The following is a 26,506-nucleotide window of genomic DNA, read 5'->3' as shown; positions in this document are numbered from 1 at the left end:
CAGTTTCAGATCTTCTCAGGATACAGAGTTAATGAAGCTAAAACAAAGGCAATAGTGGTAAATTATGTACCCACACACAAATTGGTCCAACAATATCCATTTTTATGGGGACATGATAAAATGAAGTATTTACGGAGTATTTATTAGAAATGACTCTGTTGTGGCAGCTAAGGATATGTGGGAAGAGACTAAACAGAAGATAATACAAACATTGAGAAACTGGTAGCTTTTTTATATGGATATGGATACTAAGATATAAGCAGTTAAAATGTGTTTAGTCTCTAGTCTTATACACGGATCAGGCATATTTTTATAAAAACGAGTTGAAGGATTTTATCTGGGAAGGGAAAGCAGCAGGGGTCAAGTGGGATAATCTGATTCTTCCAATCGAACAAGGCAAACTAGGATTACCCAATTTGAGGGGGTATTTTAGAACAACACAGTTAAGGCTGTTTTACATAGCGCAAGCAGAAAACTATAATTCAAAGTGGAAAGCAATGATGAGGGTAAGCTCAAGAAATAAGGAGAGACTGGGATTTTGGATGCAGACTCTTAAGGAGAATAACAAAAAGCAAAAGTTCATAAAATAGCAGGAAATATTCTAAGAACTGAACCAGCATGACAATGGAGAAAAGAGATTCTGCCAATAAGGATGACTGTGGTTAGGGATATAGATAATAGGCAAGAGGGGGCTGGAATTTATTGGAGAAAACTGGCAAATGAACCAAGGTATTGGGAGCAAATAAACAGAATAGGAAGTGGCCAAGAATTTATTTGAATAGCAGGTTAGAGATTGCCTTCCCTATCAAGGGTTGTTATTAGAGTATAGGCAAAGATTAAGAAATATGGAGGTCCTACATGAAAGATCAGCACTGGTAGAGTTTTTTAATATAATCTAGAACAGAAGCTGCGGTTAAAAAAGGAGTATTTACTAGAGCATATAAAATATTGCATGATAATTATAAGAACCAGTCAGAGGAGCTTAGAAATGATTGGGAAGAGAGATTGGATAAGCAATTCACAAACAAACATGGGGGATATATGTATTTCTCCCAAATATGCAACAAAGTCTAGAAGATTTAGGATCTTTGCCTGGAAGTGTTTACATAGGTATTTTTATACCCCAAGTAGACTATAAAGAATTTTTCCTCAGGTGGACAGGAAATGTTGGAGGTGTGACAGGCAAAAAAAGAGGTGGATAAGAACATATTTTTTGGGAGTGTAAAGAGCTGGCAGACTTTACGGATTCCCTGTAGACCGCTCTGTCAGAGATGCTAAGTGAGCAGACTGGATTTACTGAAGAGAAGAATGTATGAGCTATTATACAGAATCGGAATTGCCTAGTCATAGTAAAGTCTTGCTGAGTTTAATTATGGTGGCTGCCCAAAAAGCAGTTACTAGAAAATGGAAATCAAAGTCTATACCAACTTTACTAGAAGTAGTGAATATAGTAACAGAGATAAAACTGGAATTGGGATCTTTAGAAAAGGGACAGAGCAAGCAACATCGAAAAAAATGGGAATTGTAGGAACACTATATGCAGAGAAGGAACGAGGTTTAAGAGGCAGGATTTGAATGAAATGCATAATGCTTAACTGACAATGACTGGATAGATTATTAGTGATGCATAATGTTTGCAGTTTTTTCAGTGGTGTCTGTGATGTGTAATGTTTGCAACTAAAGTGGCATCAGTTTTGTTTTTTTATCATTATATAAATGTAAGATTGCCTGTGTCATACCTGATAATTTAATAAAGAAGTTTTTTGGAAAAAAAATTTCCACTTTGGTGCCTCCCTTAACTTCTACCTACCTAGTTCTAAAGAATGGTTAAGTGACCTCTGTATAAAGAGTATTAATTGAAAATACTGTTTGGAGATATAGTTGAAGAGATGTATACTATTAAGTTATAGTGTTTCCTTCTCCATTTCAGGAGTAGATGTAGTAAAATGCTTCTATATTTTCTATCTACCCTGGCCTGTTTGCATAGTTTGTATCCATCTTTTTCCTATTTCTGCTAATTAATTTAGAAGCAAGGTGTCTGCATGATTGGTAATCCAAGTTCACTTACTGGCTCCAATCCCAAAGGGCTTGCAGGGAATGGAGGGGGGAAAAGACGGATTGCATGCTCATCTCTCCTGGAGGAGGATGGTCCTTAGGGATGACTTCTTTGAGTTGCTGGGAGTCAAACCTCTGAAGTGAATACTTTCATGGCAGTGCAAGGGAAGAAGCCTGTCGGGATACTGTAAGAGGGAACATGAATGCCTACACTGCGTATGGTTCCATTGCATGCCACATGCATGTTCCTGGAATTTGGGAGATAGGGCAGACAGATACATACATAAAATGAATAAATAAATAACCAGCTAGAGAAAGCTGCACATGAATGATACATAAGTTTAAGATTCTGTGTCTGAATTTGATGTTTTATCACTTCCATAGAGTCTTCACAGGCAGATCTAAATGTCCTTTAAGTTGTATTTCATCTAATGTCTTTTACAGACAGTGTCAATCCTTCCAAGTGTGGATGTCCTTTTGCGCTAAAGATGGCAGCTTGTCAGCTTCTGTTAGAGATTACCACTTTCCTTCGAGAAACATTCCCTTGCTTGTCTAGACCACGCGCTGAACCTCTAACAGTAAGTAGCAACATGTACTGTCTGCTTATCACCAAAACATAGTACTCCAGAAGGTAAACCAGAGTAAATGGGTTGATTACAGAAATGGAATAAATTATGTTTTTTTTATAACTGTGCTTCTATTTCTCAGACAGAAAAACCTTGAAAAGGAAATGTTTGAACTTTAATATTGGTAGTAAAATTGGTATCTATGGTTATACTTTTGGTAAAAAAAAAAAAAAATCAGCAACTGTAATTTTTTTAAGTAAAGTATTATAAATAAAGGGCGTATTCTTTTCAATAATTATCACATGCCTGCCATCCATTTTAAAATGAACAGCATATGCACACAAACACAAAGGCAAATGTACACTTTTATATATCTATATATATTTTTGTGTGTGTTGTATACTATTTATATATAAATATATATATATATATATATATATATATATATATATATATATATATATATATATATATATATATATATATATATATATATATATATATATATAGGGTCTACTTGATATGGCCGACATTTCAGAATGTTGAAAACCATATGGCCAAGACTATATGATCGACATTCGAAATGTCGACCATATAAAAATAAAAAAAAAAAAAAAAAACACAACAAAATGTTACCTTCACGCTCACCACCCCCTTGAAACTTAAATATACCAACTATACAAGATTGCACTACAGTGCGGAAGATGGAAATCTTTCCATTCTGCACTGTTTGCAGATGCTGTTTTCAGATGCTTGTTCCACATGGTCGACATTTTGAATGTCGATCATATGGTCTCAGCCATATGGTTTTCAACGTTCTGAAATTTTGACCATGTGAAGGGGACACATATATATGCATATATAAAATGTATGAGTGTGTATGTATATATATATGTGTGTGTGTGTGTGTGTGTGTGTGTGTGTGTGTGTGTGTGTGTGTGTGTCTGTGTGTATATTTGCATTTGTTGACCGGGAAAGTCCAACTGGACGTAGGTCTTTTTTCAGCGGAGGCCCGGGGAGAAAAGCTCCACAAGTCTATCTGCAGTTAGTTTATTCTTCTCACTTCATTGTTATTAAGTGTAGAAGCCTAAGCCTAGAGGGATTCTCTGTATCTTAAAGTCTTGGTCCCTTATCTCTGAAATTATTTCTGCTGAATAGTTGCATACTGGAGCTGTTTGGTTAGCTTTTGCATACCCTGCATCAACTTTATTACAAGCTGAGATAAATACAAACTTGCAGGGTTATAAGATAGTACTGAATTTTGTTTTTTCTGTTTATGGTTTCATTGAATATTGTGTTAAAAATAGTACTGCATTTATCTGCTTATTTATTTGTTTACTGAAAATTCTGAGCTGTCTCTCTGTTCTCTCCCTGTCTGCAGTTAGTTTTCTCCACCCACCCTCCCTGTTCTTGTTCTGGTATTAATATTGGTGGCTTTGGAATTGACCACCCCTCCTGTAAATTTGTGTTTGAACACTCCTCCTGGGCCCATCAAAGAGATCATATTTTGATTTCAGACACTCCTACCATTCCCATCTGTTCAGCCCTATCCCAGCTCTATCCTAGTCTAGTCTCATTAGCTCATCCTGCCTAATAAAGAGAGAACATTTGAGTAGGCATACCCACTTAGGCCCTGAGCTTGTCTGATTGAAGACTCCTGGAACAGGGCTCAGTTCTAAGGTTTTTTACCGGCTAATTGGGTAATTTGTTCAAATCAGTTTGCTGTTTTCTGTTGTTATATAAAAAAAAAATAAATTTGCACTTTATCTGCTTTTACTGTATTTGTGTTTCTTCCTACTTTATTACCTTATTTTGCTTTTGCCTGTTCTTAAAAATACTAATTTGTGTTTATCCTGCTGCATTTATTACTGCTTGGTAGTAGCCTGATTAAATTGTAGCTATTAATCTAAGTCTTTTGGTTATTGCACTTGGGCTTCAGACCAGTTATTTTACATTAAGAAGGTTTGTAGTCTGCACTGTTGTCGCAGGACAGGTAGCTTACATACTTCTAAGTTGGGAATTGCTGATTGAAGGCTCAGTGTCTGTTATTCTAAAAGAGTATTAGTTCTGGTTTAAGCACTTGGGCTCCAGGCCAGTTATTTTACAATAATAAGGATCGTGGTCTGCACTCTTGTGGGAGGAGAGGCTAGATTCTACCCTTCTGAGCTGGGAATTTCTGGTTAAAGGCTTACTGTAGGGTTACCACCTGTCCCACTTTGCGAGGGACAGTCCCTCTTTGGGCAGTTGTGTCCTGACAAAAAATATTAAAAATGGCAAATGTCCTGAGATTGTAGGACATAATTATTTCCTATATTTTATGTAATAGTTGCATAAAACAGTTATTCTGTATCTAAAATACCTAAATGTTATAAGAAACAGAATAAGCAACTAAAATGCTACAAGAATAAGCTTTTATTTAGGCAAAAAAGTTAAGTTCTATCCTTTGTACTGACCGTGGGTATGTTTCGGCCTGTAAAATCTGATGTTTGTCCCGAAAATGTCCCACTTTGGCCATTTGAAAAGGTGGCAGCCCTAGCTTACTGTGCCTGCTTATTTGAACTCTTTTTCTGATATTGGTGCACCTTGTCTGCTGTAGCATAAACTAGATTCAGGCCTGCTGAATCTAGTTTTGTTTGTATAACTTGAGCACTAATCCAGGCCATCATTTTTGGAGAAGGTTCCCCTACACTCTAGTGGTAGGAGTGTGCGGTTAGAACTTGTCAGATTGAAGACTGCTGTAACAGGGCTCAGTTTTGAGTTTTTTTACTGGTTAATTGGGTAATTTGTTTAAATCAGTTTGCTAATTTTTTATTGTTATATATAAAAAAATTGCACTTTATTCATCTGCTTTTACTGTAAACGTGTTTCTTCCCACTTTATTACCTTATTTTGCTTGTGTTTCTTCTTAAATTGTATTATTCTGCTGCAGTTATTACTGCTTGGTAGTAGCCTGATTAAATTGTAACTGTTATTCTAAGCCTTTTGATTTAAGCACTTGGGCTTCAAACCAGTTGTTTTGCATTAAGGTTTGTGGACTACATTCTTGTGGCAGGACAGGTAGCTTACATCCTTCTAAGTTGGGAATTGCTGATTGAAGGCTCAGTGTCTGTCATTCTAAAAGCGCATTAGTTCAGGTTTAAGCACTTGGGCTTCAGGCCAGTTATTTTACATTAAGAAGGTTTGTAGTCTGCACTCTTGTGGGAGGAGAGGCTAGAATCTGCCCTTCTGAGCTGGGACTTTCTGGTTAAAGGCATATTGTGCCTGCTTATTTGATCTGTTTCTTACTGAAATTTGTGCGCCTTGTTTGCTGTAGCCCAGAAGTTAGTAGTTTATTGGCCATTTTGGTCTAATTTATATCTCTTTCATTTCAAAAAACCGCATTTGTGTGGCTTTGCATGTGGGGAAGTGCCGATTTGCTAGGGTTAAAGTATTCTCGGCTCCACAAAGTCTGCTCTTCAATTTTTTCCTTGGAACTAGACAAACTTTCAACTTAAGCACTCAAACCATTCATTTCACAGCCCAGCACTTACTCAAAACTCATAGCAAGCACTAATTAACCCTAGCACTAGACCACCTATACTGTCCATAAGGTCAAGGCTCTCTATTCGTCCCTACCAGCTAATCAGTAAAACAGCTGACTCTGCCTGTTCAGGCATGTCCAAAGAGCAGTTTCAGGTGTACTCTCCAGTCCAGCTGGTGAATCTGGGCATTCTGAGGCAATGTTACAACTGCCTCATGTACACAGACAGCCCTCTCCTTCTCCCACCAAACACTAATATATGCGAGAGATGCAATTATACAGCCAAACTGGAGGCAAAGCTCTCTCAACCCAAGACTGGAACTGACAGTCAAGAGGAGAAGGAAAATACTTGCAACACACCACCAGTCTCGCATAGACCTACTAAACCAACACTGGCAATTAACACACATAAATACACGAAAACATACTCTGAGCCTCTAAATAAAAATCTGCAAAAGCAACAGAGACCTCCAAAGCAGACACCCAAGTAACCTCCACACCCCATCACAAACCATGAAACACATACTTCACATAATCAGTGTGCCACGCAATCACAGCCCTTAAGGCAAAATAACATACTCAACACACTAGTAATAGGCGACTCTATAGTCAGGCACACTGATGTCCCACTAACTAAGCTGGACAAGGAGAAGGTTACAGTTAGCTGCCTGTCGGGCGCCAGGATCTGCCACATAACACAAGCACTCAGGTCACTCCAGAACAAGTACAAATACGACTCTGTCATAGTCCATGTTAGTGTGAATGACCTGAGACATATCTCCCTGGACTACATGAAAAGAGACATGGAAGAGCTCTCTGATCACTTAGCCCAGGTCGGTATGACCCTGAACCTGATGCCCTGCCCTCACCAAGAATGATTCCACAGTATAAAGAAAAAATGATCAATTTCAACAATTGGCTAAGTTTCTGGTGTCATTCAAAGGGGATCTAGTATCTGTCCACCTGGGATGACATGCTCGATAAGCCACGTTGCTTCGCAAGAGATGGCTTGCACCTTTCACCCTTAAGCTTTCAAATACTGGCCAAGGTTTTTGCCGCCCCACCCCATAGTGCCTTTTTTAGGCAGGGCTCAAAAGACAAACCCACCACCGTAAATAGCACAAGTAACCAAAAACTGAGGGTAATGCTACTCAACGCCAGAAGTCTAAACCTCAAAATGCATGCACAAGAGGTGCTCCTCAGTATGGAGAACATTGATATCTGTGCAGTAACAGAAACCTGGTTTAAGGCTCCAGAGAGCACCCCAGCACTACCAGGCTGTAACTCATACCATATTTTTCGGCCACAGAACCCAGACCGAAACACAAAAGGTGGTGGTGTATCCATATTCATCAAGGATGTCCACACCTCCAGGTTAGTGGTACAGCACAATGCCTCAGAGATCATCCATGTGCAACTAACAATGAGCAAAACTGCAATTCAAATTGTCGCTTGTTACAGATCACCCACCATGACCCAGGACCCCCATTCCGTGTTTCTGGAGACACTGGAAAATATGAAGGTCCTACCAAACACCCTAATATTGGGTGATTTCAATTACCCAAACATTAACTGGGAGAACTACTCAAGTACTAACTCCCTTGCCCAATGCTTCCTAGAATTTATAAACTCGAATGCCCTGGATCAACTGGTCAACACCCCCACCAGAGGTGACAACATATTGGACCTGATCATCACCAACATGGGCGACCAGTGTTCTACACTGGAGGTCAAACTCTCGCTGGTTAGATCAGACCATAGACTAATCACTCTGGATATCCACATTCCGTCCCCACCCCAGTCAAGGAAACCACCATGAAAAACTTTTCAAAAGCAAACTTCACGTTACTTAAGACCGAGGTGGAAAGGTTCACAGCCCCCATGCTAAAGGACAACGCTGTCCAAGCTGCTGAATCCCTTAGAAAGGCACTCTATGAGCACCTGCTAGAATGCATGGATCGTGCTATCCCAAGCAAAACCAAGACTCACTCCTCCAAGAAAAGGAAACCAGTCTGGAGGACCACTGCCATAAACACGCTATACGATAGAAGGAGGAAACTAGTGCAGAAAAGAGTAAAATCCCAAGGAGGAAAGACATCCCTGATCAGTATCAGCTAGCTTCGAAAGAAAAATTGCCAAGGACTCCAAAGATGACCACAAAGCGTTCTTTAGCTATGTCAAGAACCTACGTGGAAACTCTCAGATCTGCTCTGAGTTAGTGCAGAATGGCACAAAATACACTGAACCGACTGATATTGCCAACATTCTAGCAGACAGGTTTAGTGCAAACATCACCCCCTAAGGGCCCATAACCATACCAGAAGAATGTAGTGCCCCGGCAATCACTGGCACACAGGTTAAAACAGCCCTATCCAAAGCCAAAAATACAGCTTCAATGGGACCAGACGGTGTCCCAGGCTGTGTCTTACACAAGCTCCAAAATGAACTAACCCCTCACCTAAACACACTGTTCAAACTCAGCCTCTCTACAGGCTTACATACCCATAGAGTGGCACTTAGCAACAGTTATCCCGCTCCACAAAGGTGGAGCCATAACGGACCCCGGGAACTATCTCCCTATAAGCCTGACTAGCCTGGTCTGCAAGGCTATGGAGCACATCATGGAATTCATTAACAGAGATATTGGGAACCTTCAAACATTGGACCCTACCCAGTTTGGCTTTGTTAAGGGCAGATCATGCCTCCTAAACCTGGTGGACTTCTTTGAGACAGTTACCAAGGCTTTAGACGAGGGAAAAGAGGTCCACATAGCCTACCTAGACCTCACAAAGGCTTTCAACACCATTCACCATTCTGGTATTATAGACAAGCTCACCAGCCTGAACATAAAGCCCTACGTCACGAGATGGGTTGCCAATTGGCTCTCGGATAGAACCCACACGGTGAGAGTTGCAGGCTCTAGGTTTGACTCTAAACCAGTTACAAGTGGTGTCCCTCAGGGCTCAGTCCCAGGACCCCTCCTGTTCGGTATATACTTCTCTGAGGTACATTCAAGCACAGGAGGGCTATGGCTGACCAAGTTCGCAGACGACTGCAAACTGGGGGCCATAATTGACTCTCGAGCTGATACAGACATCCTCCAGAAGGGTCTCACTGAGACGGATATCAGGTGTCAAAATCATGGCCTCAAGCTAAATGCCAAAAAGTGCATAGTCATCCCCTATGGAAAAAAACAAAGTACCCACGAACTACCACATACTTGGTAGTCCTTTAAATACAGAAAATGTAATAAGGGACCTGGGGACCCAAGTAGATAGTAATCTCTCCTTTGATAATCATATTGCCAAGGTGGTTAGAAAATCCTTCTATGCGGCCCACCTAATCACAAAAGGGTTCGCATCTAGAACAAAATAAGTTATTGTGCCCTTCTGCTCATCACTCATCAGCCCCATCATAGAGTACAACGCCCCATTTGGGATGTACCATACAAGACACCAGCAACAGCTGGAAAGACCATAGAAGTACCTTACCAAGAGGATTACTGGTCTCAGACATATGCCCTATGCAACCCGCTTACTCAGAGTTGATCTCTGCCTGACATACAAGGCCATGTCCAACCCAGAATTGATGGACATGCTCCACGTAAAAAAAAAAAAAAAAATCCCCAAGAGCCATACACTCTAGGGATCTAAACCTCACCACAACGATAAATAGGACGTGCTGGAGGGATAGATTCCTGTCCCAGTGACTCCCCATGCTTTGGAACAGGATTCCAGTCTACATTAGGCAGAGCCCCTCACTAATACTCTTCAAGAGAAACCTTGACAAGTGGATGGGAAACAGAAAATTTACCCCGAGGATCACTGCAGTGGCAATGCGGGACAGAGGCTCAAGGAACTAAAGGCTCTGCTGGACCAAGGCACAGGGAACTAATCTAAGGGGGTGGCGAAAGCCAACACATTCTGGCTAGGCTTATAGATGCCCTCGGGCAGATAGCCTAGTACTTACCTATGAACCTATGAACAAGTAATATTATTACAAACATAGTTACAGATGAAGAACATAGTATATACAGTAGACACCTAGTATCTGTGCCATCTAAGATGCCATGTATTCTACGAAGTTAATAGCAGTTATTAACATTGTTACAGTAAGAAATTACTGCAGTGTAATAAATAGATAGGCGTACAAGCATCAGAGTTTGCTGTAATAAAGGTAGTTAGTGGGGTGGAAGAGAGGTTGAGGATAGATGGAGTGGATATGGATCCACTTCAGTAGATCTGTTTACCTGAATGCCAAAGCCCAGATACCCGAGGAGAAAGCACAGAGCTTACCAGGATACCAAACAACAAAACATCAGATGTTTAACACGGGAAAAGAGCTGGTTGGTCAACATTGTGACATTTGCCCTTTTACACACTGTAGTGCAATCTCAGAGTTGGTATATTTATGTAAGGGGGTGTGGGGGGGTCTGTGGGGCGAAGCCCCCCCCCCCAGTTGGATGGGTTGAATTTAGTGTGCTTTGCTTTCGTGGTGGTGTTGGACAACTTACTGTTTTCCTGGTGGGACTTTCCGATGTTTTGTATATTCTGTATCCTGTTCTGTTCAGTACTTTCTTCTCGGGTATCTGGGTTTTGGTGTTTCAGGTAAGTCGATCTGCTGAAGTAGATCAGTATATATATATATATATATATATATATATATATATATATATATATATATATATATATATATATATATATATATATATATATATATATATATATATATATATATATATATATATATATATATATATATATATATATATATATATATACACACACACACACACAAGTTTGTAATGAATAATCACCAGTGAGTTTGATCAAAACACAAAACTTTGAACAAATTCACCAGCAATTGTCATTCATCACCACAAAAATCATTACAAAAAAGTAATCGCAAATATAAATCAATTGGTTACATTTGTATTTATGAAATGTAAAACAAAAACACAGCTTCACTTCACACACTTCTGTAAATTAAATAATACTATTTCCAGGTCGTGCAAACTCATAAAAAAGGGCAAAAACAATTTAATTATGTAACTGTCGATATAATGAGCTTCAGCCATTACATAATTCGAGAAACTGTGCCAGTGACGTAAAACTCTACTGTTTTACCATGAGACAAAGTGAGTGCATAGGTATGGGTTCCCTTCAGAATCTCGAAATCCTAAAATTTCAAAATTCATATGGTCGAGACCATATGATAGAAGCTTTAGAACTTAGAACTTCAAAATTTTGAATGGAGATCTGCATACAGAGTAGAACAGGGAGATTTCCTTTTTCCCCACTGTTGTGCGATCTCGAAGTTGGTATATTTAAGTAGTGGGAGTGGGGGGTGTCCCCCCTGCAGAAACGTTTAAAAAGATTGGATTTGTTTGGAATCTCAATATTCGGAAACATCAATCATGTGATCTCGATCATATGAAATTCAGTGTTTCGGAAAATCAGGATTCCGAAGTGAATATATATATATATATATATATATATATATATATATATATATATATATATATACACATATATATATGTAATATGTGTGTATGTGTGTATATATATATATATATATATATATATATATATACATACATATATATATATATATATATATATATATATTTATATGCACACACACACACACACACACACACACACACACACACACACACACACACACAGATATGCAAGTTCTTTCTTACTTCCCTGTCATGTAATTGAATGCTCATTCGAGTGAAACTCACAGTACTGAGCCAAAAAGCTTGAACAGCCAAAACACTGAAACACAAAATGAGACACAAAACACTTATTTTTGCAAAAAGGCTAATTATAAATACTGACTGTGAGATTGCGATGCAGCAGGGAAAGGAGCAGTCCCATGATCAGACACAATACAAATCATGTTCTCTTTGATCTTATATTGTTCGAATTTTGTTGTTTGATATTGTGTGCTTTGCCTATATATGGATATATGTGTGTATGTATGTATTAGTGTTTGCTCTTTGGTTCACTTTGCATTGATGATGTATTGGACCACAAGTTGACCCACTTTTGTCGTGTCAGCTGCTGCTGCTTTAGCTTCCTCCCAAGTGATATTCAGGCAACGGAGGTCTCTTATTACAGCTCCTTTCCAGTTTTGTCAAGGTCTGCCTAGTCTTCTTTTGTATCCAGCTAGTTCCCATTTGAGGGATTTTATAGGAATCCTGCTAGTGTCCATGTGGTTAACGTGATCAAACCAATGTAGTCTTCTTTCCACAATGATATTTTCAAGTTTCCGTTGTTGCTTTCCTTTTCTAACACTCTCATTTTTTACTTTGTCCTTCCACGATATTCCCAAAATGTTTCTTAACCATTTATGATGAGCAGCCTCAAGTTTTCTCAATGCTGATGCTGTGATTGGCCATAGCTCAGCACCATATAAAAGTGTAGACAGCACCAGTGCTTGGTATAGCTTCATCTTTGTGGACAGTGCAATGTTTTTTGATCTCCAGATTTTGGATAGTCTGTTGAATGCCACACTTGCTTTTCCAAGTCTAAGCAGAACTTCCTTCTCGCATTTACCTGTATGATAGATGAAACTGCCCAGGTAGCAGTTCTCTCTCATATCGATCCTGCAGCTGTTATGTCTTTGTTGTCATTCCATGCTTCACTGACTAACTTTGAATTTGTCAGGATTTGTTTTGAGGCCTACATTCCCACCCTGTTTCTCCACTGATGTGGTTATTGTCTGCATTCCACTCCATGTTGCATCAGTAAGAGCTATGTCATAAGCAACGTCCAAGTCATACAGCTTGCAGTCATTGACCCATTCCAGTCCCACTGAGTTTCCCTGTAATGCTTTCCACATGACCCAATCGATAACTGTTGCAAATAATAAGGGAGACAGTATACATCCCTGTTGTACACCTGTGACCATCGCAAATCAGTCATTGTACTCATTATTCACCCGAACTGTGCACTTGATGTCTTGATACAGACTCTTGAAGAGTGTAATTTTGGAGGAATCCAGTATTCTGCCAAGATGTGCTATAGTCATGGTCTGTGTATACAGTCAAAGGCTTTTTTGAAGTCCACAAAGTTGACAGTGACTGGTTTCTTCCACGCTGTTGCTTTTTCTATAATTTGTCTTACTGCAAATATCTGGTCAGTGCAGGATCGACCTGATCAAAATCCAGTCTGTTCCTGTCTGTGTGTGTCATCTACTCAGTAATAAATTGTCAGAAACTTTGCCTGGGACTGACAACAGTGTGATTCCACATCAATTTGTGCAGTCTCTTAAGATCTCCCTTTTTTGGTAAAGGGATGATGATGATGCCATTTTACCACTCATTGGGGTACCTTTTCTTGAGTTCATATGTTCAAGAGACAGGAACTATTCCACTGAAGACGTAGCATACTTTAGCTGCTCTGATTGTATCTGGTCTGTTCCAGGAGCTTTTCCATTCTTTAGTTTGGCTATAGCTTCCTTTACTTCAGTGTCACTAAAGTCTGCCAAGTTCAAATCCAGAATCGTTGTTGACACTTGGCTATCAATGCCAAAGTCATACAGATCATTTGATGTGGGGCAGTTTAGCACAGATTCAAAATATTCTTGCCATCTCTTTAATTGTTCCTCGTGTTTTTTCAATTTTTCCATTTGCTAATCTAATAGGTGACCTCTGTTTATTCTTGTCTGTAAGTTCTTTGGCAACACAATATAATTCCCCGGAATTTCCAGTCACTGCCATTGTTTCTGCCTCTGTTGCCAATTTCTCAACCCATAACTTTTTGTCATTCTTGCACATATTTTTGACCAGTTTATCTTAGCCAGTTTGGTATGCCTACTGTTGTCTTCATTTGCAATCATGTCGTGAGTCAGTGGCTTTCCAAGGTTCAACTGTTGTCCATGCTTCTTTTCTTTTGCCTCTCTTATATGCAATTGTTGCTTCTGCACTGTCTTTGATGATTGTCTTGAACTGTTCCCATTGCTGTTCAGTGTTGTCATCTACACTCTGTAGGGCAGAGAATTGGTTTTGGACCTTGATGTTGTATCTGGTTTGCACGTCAGGTGACATCAACATCTGTGTTAAATTGAGGAGATACTAGCTTTTTCTTTTGGTTCTTGAGCTTTGTGTTCATTGACGCAACCACCAGGTTGATGAGATCAGATGAGACATCAGCTCCCCGTTATAGTCTGACATCTTGAAGCATACTCGCCCATCAATGAGATATGCAAATGTGATCAGCCTGATTCACTGTGTATCTGTCAGGTGAACACCTTGTTGCCTTATGAATGTTTTTATGTTCGAATATGCTTCCCCCAGCATTAAGGTGATTGTCACTACAGAACTGCAGTGATCTATAACCGTTATCCATTCTCTTTCCTAAAGCAGCGGAGCCAGTGACGTTTTCAAATCCTTCTCTATTGCTTCCGATTTGAGCATTGAAATCATCCATCACAGTTCTAAGGTCTTAACTGTGAATTGAGGTCATCACATCTTGTAGCTGTACATAAAATTCCTCTCTTTCAGATAATATTAGATAAATATTATTACACAAATATATTAAAATTATAGCAAAACTGTATATTAGAACATTTAAATTATTTTAAAATAATTTTATTAAAAAATCCTGGCAAAAGTTTAAAACATGAAAATGAAAACAAGAACTGTATTTTTCCATTGCCCTATATAAAACTAATCTAGTGGACTAAAATGGCATTGCACCTGTACATTCTCCTTAACACCTAGGAGCACAGGCTTGATGTTAAATAACAGAAAAAAAAAATAAATGTATGTCTTTCAGTAAAAAATATAAATTATATTATGCCTCTTTTAATAAACTAGATGTCACATTTGATTAATTTTATTTAGGGCAATGGAAAAATAGACTTCTTGTTTTTATTTTTATGTAGTAGTCAATGTGTTTGATATTTTGTAGCCATGGCTACATGATGGGTTAGTTTGATTTTAATTGGCAATTAATTAGAGGGTTTGTGGGTGAAAGGGTATTTAAACCACAGATTTGTTGGTTTATCTGATGAAGTCCGTGTTAGGATGAAAACACGGTGATAAAGTTAAAACATTTTGTGCTGTAGCTTGTTAATTATTATTAAAGCTTAAATTGCTACACTTGGACTCCAGCCTGGTTCTTCAACAATGCCATTTGTTTGCTTATTTGTTACTGCATGTCGGTGTTGTTTGGCACTGTATCTTGCCATGTATGTGTTCTGATTCATCTTAAATATAACAAATTAAACATAATATAAAAAACATTAGTTAAAAATCGATAGAAGGTATATGACAATCATTTTAATATTTTGAGAAATTTTAGGCAGTTTCTAGAGAATGTGAAGGTAAGTTACTCTAATACAAATAGGAATTGCAGTATGAAGTGAGGGAAAACTGATGTATGGTATATTTAGATAGAAAGTTGGGGAAGAGAATTAGACAGCAGTAAGGAAGTAAGTGAAGAAGGGAGAGTAAGAAAGTGTAAGTAATGAAAAGATGCTTGTTCACAGTTAGGGATATAATTTATCCTGGATTTGAGCAAGAACAGAGTTCTAAAATTTTAGTTAGGAAGTCTTTCAAAGTGGTTTTGAAAGATGAGAGGGAGGGTATAGACCTGATGGATACAGATAAGGAGTTCCAGGCCTTAACAACCCTGTACGAGTTTAGAGAGTGCCCAGCAGATTTGCTAGGTTTGTAGACAGACAGGAGTTTTTGTTCACTGGATCGCAGTGACCGACTGGGAACATAGTTGTGTAGAATGTTTTTTAGTGCTGGACAGGCAGATGGATGCTGGTAAATTTTATAAGTGGTAAGAAGTTGTATATATGTTAGTTGATGAGGCAGTTCTAACCAGTTTAGGCTTTTCAGTGCTAAACAGTAGTGGGTTCTGAAAGGGGAATGTGCTGCAAATTTACCAACTTTGTTATAACATTGTTCATGTTTTAATTTTTGTGAAACTTGGAGGTTAGTAGGGATGGGCATGCCATAAAGAACTGTGGGGAGGAGATAAGTACTGGCGAGTGTAGTTTTTAGTTACATCATTGATAAAGCTTTTAGCTTTGTAAAGCACCCCTAGTTTTTGATGAGTTTTTCTTATGCAGTTTTGTATATGCAGGTCAAATGTAAGATTATCATCCACTATCATCCATAGAAGTTTACTATGAGAAGTGACATCAGTGGTTGTATTATCTAGAGAGAGGTTCTTAAATTTTAATCGGGGGGAAAAAAAGCAGTATTTGGTCTTTTTTGGGTTGAGCATGAGTTGAGTTATGAGGCCATGTTTCAGTGGCTGTCAAAGCTTGAGTGAATTTTTTGGAGGAGTACCATGTCAGATCTGCAAATGAGAGAGGAATCATTTGCATATTGTATTAGGATGGCCTTTTGTGTAGAAGTATAGAAGATGTTGGTGAAAATGTTAAAGAGGAGGGAATAAAGGACTGAACCTTGTTGATCACCATTGGTGATGGAGGTTAGGAGAGAGCGTGGAGTGACATTTTACTGACTGATACCTATTGGACAGGTAGCTTCTGAACCACAGAAGGGTGGGCTGAGAGAAACCTAGTGAGGAAATTTGGAAGTAGAGGTTGGATCTGACAAATTGTATCAAAGGCTTTAGACAAGTCTAGAAATAAAGAAGAGATTAGTCTGCTATTGTTTTTAGCTTTACTGACAGTATCTGTATACATTAGAAGAGCAGTGCTAGTACCCTGGGAAGGATGGAAGCCATGTTGTGTAGAGGATAAGAGTGTATATATATATATATATATATATATATATATATATATATATATATATATATCATAATACCTGACAATGTGGAGTTTTAAGGGCGTAATCAACCACTCTGCCCAGGGGTCTTGCAAGACCTGGCACCTCGAAGATCCATTATTACTCTATAATGCTCACCTTTGAAGGCCAGTACTACACTTAGCAAACAGCCTCTGTATCTAATTTTTAAGTTTTCTCTTGAATGTTTTTATAATTTTAAAGATGTTTTTTATATGTTTCTTAGTGTCCATTGGAACTCATGGTCTCTTATTTTTGTCATTATAGTAGAATAGTTGATGTATTTCATATTTAGAAATGACTAGATAAGAGTAAATGTGTATCTGACTGCAAATTCCTTTGAGTCTGGGTGAACAGCTCCTTTATCTAATTTTTGCTGAGTTTTCTGTTCTATAATTTTGTAACTTTAAGGATTTTTTTTCTTGGCATTGTCTGGATCACATAGTCTCTTTATTTAAAGTGTAATAGTTGAGATATTGCAATTTAGAAATGTCTAGATAATAGCAAATCCGTGTGTGTGTGTGTGTGTGTGTGTGTGTGTGTGTATGGGAGGGGCAATGCGTCTGTGCACACACACGTCACGTGTGTGCCATGTTGTGTGGGTTTATGTCTTCGAGTGTGTTTGTATGTCTTGTGTACTTTTAAAAATTCCAGAAAGCAATATGGCATTGAAATACTGATTGGAGCTGCGGCATTCTGTTTTGCTTGTGGAGGGAAAAGTCTAGAAGATTTTGGGCTTTCTAACCGTATAGGTGTGTAACAAAACTTTATGTATAATGTCATCATTAATTTGTTCATTTTTTGATGTTGAAAGAATATCAAAATAAAATTAAAAATCAGTGTATATTATAGTCTGGGAAACCCTACTCCAAAATCATGCACTCTACGACCTCGGGGAAAAGGAGGAGCTTGTTTTTGCTGGAAAACCAAGTCTTCCTTTTTTCCCTTGAAGCTGTGCTCTATTTGAAGAGAAATGTTAGTAGAGACTGTTTGAGGGGAGGAGTGTTTTCACTTACAACTTAATTAACTCAATCACACTGTCAGCACTTCAGGTATTAAAATGTGAAATGACTTATTACTGTTCTGATGGCTGACTCAGCTCTGTTGAGAATAACCTCTCAAAAGTAGCTGAAAAGTGTTCAAACATTTTATTATGGAACTAATGAAGCCACTTGCTTTAGTTTCTCAATTAAAGGCGATGTATTGTACTGGCTCACCAGATGTGCAGTAGCAAGCGTCGGCCAAACCCTGCCCAACACACAGCAACAGGTTGACGTCAAACAGTAGTTATGAATAAACATTGTCATGTGTTTCTTGGCCACATGAATATTCAAGTGAACAAGGCCTCATGTAGGATATGTTTTTTTTCTTTTGCTTATTAACTTGGCAACTGTTTCTGTGCAAAATGGCCGGTGAGCCAGTACAGCACAAAAAAGACGAGGGGAATTCTGTAACTGACAAGCATGTCCTTTACTTGTTAAAGAAATTGAAAAAACTGGATATCTACACAATGTTTTGTGTAAGTTCCTGTGCTTAATGCTCATAGGTAAAGGTAATGAGATCATTACTTTTCTTAATATTTTTTAAAAGGATACTCATATGAGTTGTACATCTTGTTAGAATTACCCTTTGTCAGTTTCATGTGTAAAGACGCATGTTTTAAAGATCAGGAGTCTGCTGTCATGGGCTGGGTGTTTACTGTAGATGCAAGTGACTTAGGTATTCACTAGCTTTAATATATTTTATGAAGACATTTAGTAGCTAATTCCACCTTTCCCTTTGCAGGGAGGCAACCCCCCCCCTGCACCCCCCTTGTGGGGGCACTGCACCCCCCCCCCCACATGCCCCGCTACTTCTGTATACCAACTCCCACATCACACTACATTGAGGAAGAGGGTAAACAAAGACTACACAAGAATATTCCTGCTATCACAGGCATTCTCATGCTCTATCCCTCTTCCTGGAGAAGCAAACAAAAGTCAGATGTGTTCATCAACAATCGATGTATGCATGATGTCACTGGCAAATTTGCACTGAATGCCAATCATGCATCATTTGCTTAGCACATTAGAGGCATTAGGCTTGTCAGTCACTCTGGCCACACCCATTCCTGCACAAAACGGACGGTGAGCCAGTACAATTCAACATTGCCCAATTAAATGTGTTTAACATATTTAATTTATGTAATTGCCCTATTTGATGTGCATTCCCACTGCTGGTAATGTATCACATTCAAACTAGCTAGTTAGTGTTCCCCATAAGGTTTGCTGTCAGTATGCAAAAGAGTTAAAACGTAGTTCTACTTAAATTTTTATTTGTTGATTTATTTTGAGTTAAATTAGTCAACTGCTTATTTATTTAGATTTTCATTACACATTAATAGGAAAGCTTCATGTACTTTTGAGCATCTTTCTTATATAAATGTTTGAAACAAGAATCTATATAAATGTTTGAGACAAGAATCATTCACATTGCTTTTATGTTATAGTCCACAACCTTTATCCTTGTGTCATTCCATTAGGCAAGAAATCTTCATATATTGTAAAAGAAAGGCTAGGATTCATGGTCAGTGGATCTGTGGAACAACTTGCTTTGAACAAACTAAGTCAAATTTCACTGCCCAACCATTTTGGGATACATAGCCCTTGCGCATTTCCACTGGAACAGCATCTCAGTAACTGGAGCAGTTCTGCACTGCTTCTATAAGTGCCCCACCAGTCTGTACTATGCAGCAGTGCTGGTCCTTGTAGTCCATGTACAGGTATACACATATGAACACTTACAATAACAGGCACAGATATACTTACATGCAGTCCTGTATTTCTCCACTAGATGGATATATTGGCAGTCATACTATCCTGATGTCTTAATAAAACAGCTCATCTAGCTGCATAACAAGCTTCATTAGCATAGGCCCCACCAAATGACTGTTGCATGTGCATAGAACTCAGAAAACCTTACTGATGAGCAGTGATGGGCTGTGTTACTGAGGAGCAGCCTGTCTATGAATTGTAAAAGGCTTGATTGTACACAAGGCACCTAGTCCTCTCTTATGTAATATGCAAGTTGACTGTGAATCCTGGTCAAGGACTTTAAAGATTTTATATCTTGGTCTCATTAATAATTTGAGCTTTTGTGGCTGGTGTTTTCCCCGTCAAGCTTCTTTAACACTAGGCATCTGCCTTGAATTCATTGACTTGTAATTATTAGGAATGGAAATTGGTAGAACTCCTAAATGTGAAGAATGTTTAATGCAGATAAACTTTTTGTAAGAAGATATACTAGCAACAAACACTTAAACTATCTAAAGAAAAAAAATCTGTTAAAATGTGTGTCTAACAATTTTGGAAAATACTAAAGAAGCTGGTATGGTGTATGAGAATAATTTGTTCCTTGAGAGTAGTATAGTTTCTCTTTATTTTTATTTCGGTTTTCATGTGTTACACTTTTCAAGTACAGTAGAAAGTCAATTATCTGAACAATTGGGACCTAGGGTAGTTCGGATAATCAAACATATACTTGAACACATACACACGCACACACACACACACACACACACACACACACACACACACACACACACACACACACACACACACACACACACCTAAAGCCCTTACAACAACCTAAACAGAACAGGTGAAGTAGCAAAATTTTAACAAGTAAAGCAGCAACCTTAAAGTTCGTGGCAGTACAGATGCAGCTCACACACACATACACCCATAACAGGTAAAGCAGCAGCCTTAAAGTTCAGTGACTCATACACTTGTTATAAATAGGCAGCTGTGAACGTTAAATTTCACCCAGTAACATACAGGTGAAACATCAAAATTCCGTGAAAGTTAAATTTCACGTGTTTGTACAGATGCAACTCACAAACGTACAGACGCAACCCTTAGGAAGGCTGTGTTGGGATAATTGATGATCTGAAGTAGGATATTCATTTGTCTGCAACCTGTGGGTTATGGATCCGATATCGGATCCGAACCGGCATGGTTTTCCAGCTATGGATCCAAGCTCTCAGCTCCTCCCCTCACCCATAATGCCCTGCTCTACCCTCATGACCTCAGATCTTGTTTGCCGCGCTGGTAACTGGATGTGGGTACATAGCTCTCAGCTAAGTGAACTCTTTTCTTGTTTAAAAATAGAAAATTTTTTGTTTCTTTAACTAAATTTGTGTGAAAGTAGTAGGTTTCCCTTTAATATAGACTGTTTTGAGTTTATTTTAAGTTAAAGTAATAATTTTTATTCCCTCCCCTCGCTGTGCGTAGAGTGTGTGTGTAGGCCTGTGTGTTTTTTTTTGTTGTTTAAGTTACTTTCTGTAACTTTAGGTTTTATAGATTATGGCTGAACAGCCTAAATCTATATTTTCGAAATGCTCCGAGTGTGGCCATAAGCTCTCACCGGCTGATGGCCACACTCGGTGTGTTAAGTGTCTTGGGGTTGAACACCTCACATCTGGTTGTTCCATTTGTGCAGGGTTCAACCCCAGGGCACTGAGGGAGCGGAGGTCCAAGCTGGTCTTGGCGGGTCTTTTACCGCCGGACACGGCCCGCCTCCACTCCTTCGGGGACTACTGTTTCTGCAGTTGTTCCCCCTGTGGCACCCCCTCCTGCTCCTGGGACTCAAACTCCCGCTTCTGGAGAGGAGAGGGATGCAGCTAAAAAGGACCGGAGGGAGAAGCACCAAGCGGCGGGCCGAGACCTCTGTTTCGCCCCGCCAGCCAAGCGGCTTCTCCCGGCTCTGTCGGTTCGGTCTCCTCCTTCTCGGCCCGGTCCCCTGTGTGCTTCTCACCGGGTCCTGAGGAGGAGGAGACCCGATCTCCGCCGAGGCTATCGAGGAGGCACTCCAGGCCTACCTCGGTAGCCTCTTCGAGATCTACCCATAGCCTTTCTGATGCTGATCTGGACCGGATGATGAGAAGGTTCATCCAGGCCCAGATGCAGATGGGAGTGTTTGCCTCCCCCTCGGGGAGCTCAACACCCTTTTAAGCCTATTGCTCCTTCTCCGACCCGCTATCCGGGTTCGGAGCAACTGGAGCCGAGCAGCTTCGGAGCCGGGGGAAGGTCGGAGCCGATAGTACTTGGTACTTCGGATCCGACCCTGCCCTCGAAAAGTGCCGGACCCGATCTCGGAGCCTGGATCCGAGCCGGATCCGGGGATCAGTGCTCCTTCGGCGCCGTCTGTGTCGGAGCGCACTGTCCCTTCGGATCCGAGTGCTTTGGCGCCGGCTCCGATCCACTCTTCGGATCCGAGGGGGAGCCGATTGTCGGATCCTTTGGTCGAGGTCGGCTCCCCTTCGGCTTTTGATGTAGTGGAGAGGGCTCTGTTGAGGGTCACCGGAACCCCGGCACTTGCTTCGGCCCCGTCCCGCGCTCCCTCTGCACTGGGCCAGGCTTCCACCATCCGGCCCCTGGAACAGCCCGTTTCTGTGCCCCAAGTTGCTCCCATGGAGCAAATTGCTGCTTGCGAGGACTCCTCTGACAGCCCCCCAGAGGAGGCCCTCGCAAGCATACGCAAAAGGAGGCACATTGACTCCCGAAGTCTCTCACTGAAGACGCTGACTTGGAGGAAGGGAAGGCTCCCCACGGTCACCCCGAGGATGTCTCCTTCGGAGACATCATGGAAATGCTCCGTTAGGGGGTGGTCTGCCCCAAGTCTTCCTCGGACGAGTCTGTGTTCTTGGAGGCATTCAAACGGGCCCGTCTACCTCTTGGGTGTCCTCTGCCGACCCCTGGTGGACCTTATTACCACCAGGGCGTGGAAGGAACCGGACACCGTGGAGCCAATTCCCAAAAGACCGGATAGGATCCTTAGTCCGCCTCCGACAGGACCCATTGGAGTAAGGGGCCTCCTGTAGATGCCATGTTGATGGCGGCGCCACAAAGAGGGAACTGGCTCAGGAGAGTCCTCAGTCCACCCACCGAGCAAGGAGTCTCGGATGATGGACCGCTTGGGGAAGCGGATGTTCAGTTCGGCGACCTTCTCGGTAAGGGCGCTGAACTATTTGGCACATGTTATTCGGATGCAGCGAGATCTTATTAAGGAATACGCTGCATCCCCCCCTGAGTCCATTTCGGAGGAGGACAGAGTTCTGCACTCCACCAAAATGGCCACTCTTAGGTCAGTCACAAATACTTCTATGCGGCTACTCTCCCATGCAACGGAGGGCGCGCTAGAGCTGCGGGACAGGACTGGTCACTAGACGCCAGGCCTGGCTCCGCCACTGCGATTTTTCTGAGACCTTCAAGGCGCCGCTTTAACGCCCCTTTGATGGTTCTGCTCTGTTTGGCAAGACCGCTCGAGACGTTGACCCAGAGCGAGAAGGACGGGAAGACGCTGTCTGCCGTCGAATCCGCTTCTCTGCACCCCAGAGGCCCTATTCTAGGAACCAAAAGGGTCAGAAGAAGATGTGGTTCCGAAGTCGCAGCAGTCCCAGCCTGCTCCGGACAACCAGTCCTTCCGTGGCAGAGGAGGACAGGGAGGACGCCGCCCTAGAGGCAGAGGGGCTCCCAGAAACTTCGGGTCCAGGGAACCTTTCTCTGAACGGCCCGCAGCAACCCTGAGGTTGCCCGACTGCTCTACTCTGGAGGCAGTCGGGGACGTTCGGGCACCTAGCGGCATGGGAGTCCATAACATCGGACCGCTGGGTTCTCCAAATCATATCCAGGGATATCGCATTCCTTTCCTTCACCTTCCAAAGTTGAAGTCCCTCCCAGACGCTCCACCCGGTCAACGGGAGGCCGCTTTGGCAGAAATTGGCCATCTGCTAAAGAAAAGAGCCATCCAGCCCGTTCCCCAGACCAGATCGGATCAGGGTTCTACTCCAGATTCTTTTAGTGCCAAAAAGACGGGGAACTAAGACCAATCCTAGACCTCTCTCTCTTGAATCTGGCAGTCCCCAAAGAAAAATTCAATGGTCACTCTGCAATCTATTCTCCCCTTCTGGGAGAAAATCACTGGATGTGCTCGATAGATCTCAAGGACGCTGACTACCACATCCTGATGGACAGGCGCCCAGGAGGTTTCTCCGCTTCCGGCTGGGAGCCAGTCACTACCAGTTCGGGTCCTTCCCTTTGGTCTCACCACAGCCCCCAGGGTGTTTACCAAAGTACTAGCAGTGGTAGCGGCCCACCTGAGGCTTCAGGGGTGCAGGTCTTTCCCTACCTGGACGACTGGCTCCTTACCGCCCCAACAAGGCATCTACTTCTCTTGGCGAGACTCCTTTCTCCATCTTGCTCCATTTCTGGGCATCACAATAAATACAAAAAGTCCAACCTGGCCCACACAGCTCTTAGATTTCATAGGGGCCAGACTAGACACAAGGAGTTTACGAGCCTTCCTCACTGCGGACAGAGTTCTAAATCTGCAGCTCCAGGTGCGGGCCATTCTCCATTCAAGTTCTGTTCCAGCGGAGTTGGTCCTGAGGGCTCTAGGGTCCATGGCTTCGGCTATAGCACTTCTTCCTCTTGCCAGGCTCAATATGCATTCTACAGTGGACGCCTTAGTACAGTGGTCATACCTTGCTCTCCCCATGCATCATCCCATAGCGATCAGCAAGGCTTGCAAGCGGTCCCTCTTGTGGTGGCTCCACTCCCGGATCTCCACGAGGGTCGCCCATTTTGTGCTTCTCCTCTCGCCACGGTGACCACGGACGCCTCCCGCCTCGGGTGGGGGGCACTTTGGGCCGGACAGTCCAAGGCACGTGGAACGATTCAGAGACCTTACTGCATATCAATGTTCTAGAGATGAGAGCAGTGCTCTTAGCGTTGCTAGCACTTCAGGACTTTCTTCCCTTGGGAACAATTGCAATTCAATCGGACAATATGTCTGTTGTCTGGTACATCAACAAGCAAGGGGGAACAAGGTCTTACCCTCTTTGTCGAGAGGCCATGAGAGTTTGGGAATGGGCAATCTCCACCAATCGCTTTCTCATAGCAACGCACATTCCGGGTCGGTCCAACATCCTAGCGGACAAGCTCAGTCGCACCATTCTGACCCCTTACGAGTGGTCTCTCAATTGTCAAGTAGCGAACGCATATTCGCACGGTGGGGAACCCTTCATGCGATCTTTTGCTTCTCCCTCAAACACCAAGTGCGACAGTTTTTTCGCTCTAATACCTCCTCCCGGAGGTACCCCAAGAGACGCTCTGGTGCATGCTTGGCCACCCGGTCTTCTGTATGCCTATCCACCCTTGCCTCTGATGCTGCAAGTTCTTCAGAAAGCCTCTCGGTGGGTTGCAGAATGATTCTCATTGCTCCATTCTGGCCTCGACAGATCTGGTTCCCTTCCTAAGGTCTCACTCGGTGAATCCTCCTTGGATTCTAGATCCCATTCGGATCTGATATCCCATCCATCCTGCATTCCTCCTCCGAACCTGGACAACCTGAAGCTGACCGCTTGGCTGCTCCAGTTCCACTCTTGATAAGGACTCGGTATTTCTTCACCGGTAAAGGCTATTTTGGTGGCGGCTCATAAACCATCCACTAGAAAGGTTTACGAAGCAAATGGAAACGCTTTCTATGTGGGCGGAGCGGCAAGGCCTAAATCCCTTCACGGTTCCTCTCCCTGTAGTGCTTGATTTTCTAACCTCTCTCTTTAATGATGGTGCCAGCAGTTCCACAGTCAAAGTTCAACTGGCGGCAATTTCTCACTATCACATTGGTCAAGAGTCTAATCCTCTTATGTCAGCCAAATTGTGCAAAACATTTCTTAAAGGTACTTTCCTTCTCAGGCCCCTATAAAACAAGCAGTTCCTCCTTGGGACCTTTCTTTGGTCCTACAGGCCTTGACCGCTCCCCTTCGAGCCCGCTGCTACGGTGGATCTCAAATTCTTGTCCTACAAGACAGCCTTTTGGTAGCCATTACATCAGCCAAGAGAGTTTCTGAACTTCAAGCTTTATCAGCTAAACCTCCTTACTTGGTATTTCATCCGGACCGTGTCTCCCTCAGGACCAACCCGTCCTTCCTTCCTAAAATCGCTTCTGAAGCAAACATCAATCAATCCATTAACCTCCCTGTTTTCTTCCCTAAGTATGAAAACAAAGGTGAATATAAGCTACACTCACTAGATGTTCACAGGCAACTTAGATTTTATTCAACAGGACAGCTGGTCATAGGCAATCCGACCAGCTGTTTATTTCCTTTGCAAAATTCAATTTGGGCAAGCCAATTTCTAAAGTTTCTCTGTCCCGCTGGATTTCACAGTGCATTTTATTGGCTTATCAAGCGTCAGGAAGGCCCGCACCGGGGTGTTCATGCCCATTCAACCCGGTCAGTATCTACCTCGGCAGCCTTCAAGGCTAGGATTCCTCTAGATGATATTTGTGCAGCAGCCACGTGGGCTTCATCTCATACATTTATTTCTCACTATAAGTTGGATCTTGCATCTAGGGGTAGAGCATCCTTTGGCTCATGGGTGCTCGGAATATCCTTCCATGATGGCCGCCCAAGATTCAGGTAGCTGGGGACTCTGTCCCACAGGTTGCAGACAAATGAATATCCTACTTCAGATTTAGAAGTTATGTACTCACCATAACGTTCCATCTGAGTAGGTGTATTCATTTGTCTGCACCCATCCCGCC

The 26,506-nt window shown here is 41.7% G+C and overlaps 1 protein-coding gene across 1 annotated transcript in view; it reads left to right on the top strand.

Annotated features, from left to right (window-relative positions):
* UNC80 (unc-80 homolog, NALCN channel complex subunit) overlaps window positions 1-26,506 on the top strand; it is a 5,631,640-nt gene that overhangs the window by 2,813,158 nt on the left and 2,791,976 nt on the right. Inside the window, exon 26 of the mRNA XM_044060513.1 lies at window positions 2,504-2,633. Coding sequence (XP_043916448.1) covers window positions 2,504-2,633 — 130 coding nt within the window. The remainder of the gene's footprint in view (window positions 1-2,503; window positions 2,634-26,506) is intronic.

Source organism: Protopterus annectens, chromosome 2.part0, assembly GCF_019279795.1.
Source record: "Protopterus annectens isolate FY-2018-M chromosome 2.part0, PAN1.0, whole genome shotgun sequence".
In the NCBI taxonomy this organism is placed as follows: Eukaryota; Metazoa; Chordata; order Ceratodontiformes; family Protopteridae; genus Protopterus; species Protopterus annectens.
Note: the sequence above shows the minus strand (reverse complement) of the source record. Positions and strands in the feature narration are given on the sequence as shown.